The sequence below is a fragment of the Balaenoptera physalus genome (genome assembly GCF_965194825.1).
Source record: "Balaenoptera physalus genome assembly, chromosome: 10".
NCBI lineage: Eukaryota > Metazoa > Chordata > Mammalia > Artiodactyla > Balaenopteridae > Balaenoptera > Balaenoptera physalus.
The window spans coordinates 64,190,989-64,195,328 of record NC_138889.1 but is presented as its reverse complement, the minus strand read 5'-3'; the positions used below and the strand labels follow the sequence as shown (position 1 = coordinate 64,195,328).

The 4,340-nt window shown below is 41.3% G+C and overlaps 1 protein-coding gene across 1 annotated transcript; it reads left to right on the top strand.

The window, feature by feature from the left end:
• The first annotated feature begins 999 nt into the window (after positions 1-999).
• LOC309637229 (hemoglobin subunit beta) lies at positions 1,000-2,377 on the top strand. The gene is made up of 3 exons (XM_082411480.1): positions 1,000-1,158; positions 1,288-1,510; positions 2,122-2,377. The coding sequence occupies exons 1-3, from the start codon at positions 1,067-1,069 to the stop codon at positions 2,248-2,250; spliced, it is 444 nt and encodes a 147-aa protein (XP_082267606.1). The 5' UTR covers positions 1,000-1,066; the 3' UTR covers positions 2,251-2,377.
• Positions 2,378-4,340: the final 1,963 nt, after the last annotated feature.

The window sequence follows — 4,340 nt, the reverse complement described above, 5'->3', positions numbered from 1 at the left end:
TTAGTAAAAGAAGGAGCAAACAAACAAAAATATATAGAGAAAATAGAATAATGGGTGATGAATTTAAATAAGAGAAATTGTTATAAACACAGCATTCTTAGTGGCCTAGGGGAGGAAAAGAAATAATCTGAGCCAAGGTTAGAATGCCTTTCCACATTTTTACCCCTCCTTTTAAATCACGGAGAAGCTTCTCTGTTCTCCCAAACCCTTTCCCACGTCAGTCCAGGAAGAAACAAGTTATATGCCTCTCTTTAGTCTTTGAAAACATTGCTTCCCTCAGGGTTACTAAAACCTTGGAGTTGTGATCAATTTTTTACTTATTTGTGTTTCTTACTACACTGAGAGATCTCTGTTTTCGTCTATGGATTCCCAAACCCTAATAGAGGAACTATCTCACAGGACCTCTCGATTCATATTTCTATTTTTCTATCATTATTTATTTGGTCATAAATAAGAAAAAAATGAATGAGTAGATGAATGAATGAATGAATATTTGTTTTCTTACCAGAAGGATTTAATCCCAATCAAGAGAAGAAAAGAGATACATACTTAGAACTAGGGCAGAGGTTTTATCCATGCTGTCCTTGTAATAATTTTGCATATTCTGAAGGCACAGGATATGATCCATCCATAGAGTCTTAAGTTGAATCACAGTGGGCAAATCCCTTCCACATTCTGGACCTCAGATTCTTCATTTGTGTACTAAGAAAATAGAGGAGGCAGTCTCTAAGAGATTACTACATTGTGATTCTAAAAATTGTACAAGTAAACTTGCCAAGGATGATGATTTTAGTAGCAATTTGTATTGCTGGAATGAGTGGGACCTGGAGATACCCAGAGAGAGGACTGAAGGCCTGGAGTCAGTGCCAGGAATGCCAAGGAGAGGTATGGCTGTCATCATTCAAGCCTCACCCTGTGGAACCACACCCCAGCCTGGGCCAATCTGGTCACAGAAGCAGGGAGGGCAGGAGGCAGGGTTGGGCATAAAAGGAAGAGCAAGGCCAGCGGCTGCTTACACTTGCTTCTGACACAACCGTGTTCACTAGCAACTACACGAACAGACACCATGGTGCATCTGACTGCTGAGGAGAAGTCTGCCGTCACTGCCCTGTGGGCCAAGGTGAACGTGGAGGAAGTTGGTGGTGAGGCCCTGGGCAGGTAGGTATCCAGCTTACAAGGCAGGCTTAAGGGGAGTGAATGGCAGCTGGGCACGTGGGGACAGAGCAGTCCCCTGAGATTCAGACAGGTGCTGACTCCCTCTGTCCTTGTGCTGTTTTCACCCCTTAGGCTGCTGGTTGTCTACCCCTGGACTCAGAGGTTCTTTGAGGCCTTTGGGGACCTGTCCACCGCTGATGCTGTTATGAAAAACCCTAAGGTGAAGGCCCATGGCAAGAAGGTGCTAGCCTCCTTTAGTGACGGCCTGAAGCATCTCGACGACCTCAAGGGCACGTTTGCTACGCTGAGTGAGCTGCACTGTGACAAGCTGCACGTGGATCCTGAGAACTTCAGGGTGAGTCTATGGGACCCTCAATGTTCTCCTTCTTTTCTATGGTCAAGCTCGCGTCATGGGGAGAGGGCTCAATGGCAGGATGCAGTTTAGAATGGAGAAGAGGTATTCTGGTTACAGCACTATGGACTCCTCGGGACCATTTAGTTTATTTTAGTTTATTTTACCCTGTTTGCTCACAGCCATCATCTCCTCTTATTCATTCTTGTTCTCTTCTGCTTGTTCTCTGCAATGCCTTCTCCTTTTTTAATCAAACTTTATTTTGAGTGTCTAATTAAAAAAAAAAAACTTTCTTCTTTTATCCACTTAAAAAAATGTTACCTAATATTTTCCCCTTATCTCTTCCTTTCGAAGCAAGGAGGATAAAATGTTGTATTGCTTCTTGAAATGGTTCTAAAGAATAAAAAGGAAAACATGTTCTGGATTAAGGCAGAAAGAGAGAAACATTTCTAAATATAAATTCAGGCTGATATGGATGGATTCACATCAGTAGTAACACCTACACTTCAGCTACCTTTCTGCTTATACCCTAGGGGCACAGTTTGGGATGAGACTTTACTCTAAGCTGGGTCCCTCTACTAACCATGCTCTTGCTTTTTATCTCTTCCACACAGCTCCTAGGCAACGTGCTGGTGATTGTGCTGGCTCGCCACTTTGGCAAGGAATTCACCCCGGAGCTGCAGGCTGCCTACCAGAAGGTCGTGGCTGGTGTGGCTAATGCCTTGGCCCACAAGTACCATTGAGATCCTGGCCTATTTCTTGGTGACCATTGGAAGACCATATTTCCCTAGATTCTATTTTCTGAACTTGGGGAAATAATGTCTACTCTCAAGGGTATGGCTTCTGCCTAATAAAGAACTTTCAGCACAATTTCCTGATTCCTTTTACTCATTTTTTCCCTTAAGGATATGGGAAAGTCCCTGAGGGTCTACAGATAGGGTGCCTTTGTGTCTTATAGAAAGAGGTCAAGGGAAAAGAGAAAAGGAAGGGGGCCATACACAGTCAGCAATGGACGAAACTTCTATCTTAAAGTGTAAAAACTGTCAAGAAGGTTTGAAATATAGAGAGGATACCGGCACGACAGGGGCTGTATGGGAGACCTCAAACCTAAGACAGAAACTTCAGGTTAATGCTCTGATCCATTTCCAGTAATTACTCAAAAAATAATGTGCTCAGTCAGAGACATAATGATTGCTCAAAGTACTGTTATGTCTCCTTTTTTCCTACTTCCGTTGCTTGCATGCTGTAGGCAGCAATGCTATACTGTATCAGATGTTCCCATTCTAAGGCCTAACCTCCCTCTCTCACTTGCCCCAAAAGACCTCAAAATTAACCCTACCCTCCCTTTTGAGGTAAAGTTCAGTGCTCACATACCACCTGCTCACATATCTTTTGACCGTGGCCTCAATGAACTTTCCAGTATTGCCTAAGGAAATCTTTCCATACAACCCCCACCTTCACCCACTTTTCACATTTCTTCCTATCAAGCACACTCACTCTGCATGCTGTATAAGCGTTTCTGCGTATTTTGTACTATCCTACGTGACTACCGTGCCTTTTATAGTAGATCCTCCATAGACAGCAAATGTATATTTATTAAATGAAACAATCAATGAATGAATAATTATTTCTTGTCTTAGAATTCCTGGGAGTAGAGGACAATCCAAACAATAGACCATTGCGTAGAGTTTCTTTGTGTTAATGCACAAAGAAAGTCAACCACTGAGGAAGTATATACGAAAATAAACCACTGATCAGACATTTGCTGCGTCATCATAGGTAGTAAAATATCTTTGAGCATTATTTTTGTCAAATGTAACATTAGAAGGATTTCGAGAACCTTCTAATTCATATGCATTTCTTTAAATCTATATCATGTTCCTGTTGATTAATTTTAGGTTTACTTGACTACCTGAAACAGAACATGTTGCTTCCGTCTATAAAAAGTGTTTTTATAATAATTCTGTTTTACTACCAGGTTATAGACAATGCATTACAGTTTACTGTTTCACCACTATATTGTGAATTAACTGAAGGCAGAAGATTTTTTAAGTACTATTTGTTTCTTCTCAGGTCATTGTACACAGTAGGCACTGAGAACGCTTTACATCCCAACAGTATGTTTAAGAACCACCTGGTCACATCCCAGAAGCAGAGGAGCCTCAGGAAAATTTTAAGAAGTTTCCTTTCACACTCCTGAGCACAGAAAAGTCATCATAAGAATCAGACATTAGGAGACAAAGAGATTTTCACAGGATTAGAAAGAGGGTAAGAGAGGCTGTGGGTTTCACAATCTGGAAATGAGGAAACAAAGTACCATTCTTCCCTCTAAATGGTCATAAAAATATATATATATATAAAGACTTACTACACTCCCTTTTGTTCCTTCACCTGTGAAACTGGCCAATGAATCTAGACAAGAAGTTGGGCCTGAAAATCTCCAATACTGGAGAATTCAAGAGAACATCACTGGGATAAGACTTGGATCAAGCTCAAACTATTACTATATACTAGGTGTTGGTGTCTCCACATCGGGAGTGAGGAGGTCAAGGGATGGAAGGAGACTTTGGCAGCTTCTTATATGCTTTCATTCCTTGTTAAAGTGGAGCTTCCGTAAAAGTCTAGGAGTAAAATTAGTTCCTTAATATTTGATTTCAATTTTATTTGATAATTTACCCAACGGTTATTTCTATTTTCTGCTACCATGTTGCTTTATAGCCTATGTTCAGTACGTGTTAATGAAGATGGGGTATGTGTGTGGAAGAAAGAGAGATGGAAAGAGAGAGGAGGCAAGGACAGAGAGTCAGGGAGAGAGGGAAAGGGAGGGGAGAAG

What these genes read in the sequence shown, in the direction of transcription:
- LOC309637229 (XM_082411480.1), top strand. Translation starts at nt 1,067, where the DNA reads ATGGTGCATCTGACTGCTGAGGAGAAGTCTGCCGTCACTGCCCTGTGG. An exon ending in GGTGGTGAGGCCCTGGGCAG is followed by an intron (nt 1,159 to 1,287) that starts GTAGGTATCCAG and finishes TTCACCCCTTAG; the next exon opens with GCTGCTGGTTGTCTACCCCT. An exon ending in TGGATCCTGAGAACTTCAGG is followed by an intron (nt 1,511 to 2,121) that starts GTGAGTCTATGG and finishes TCTTCCACACAG; the next exon opens with CTCCTAGGCAACGTGCTGGT.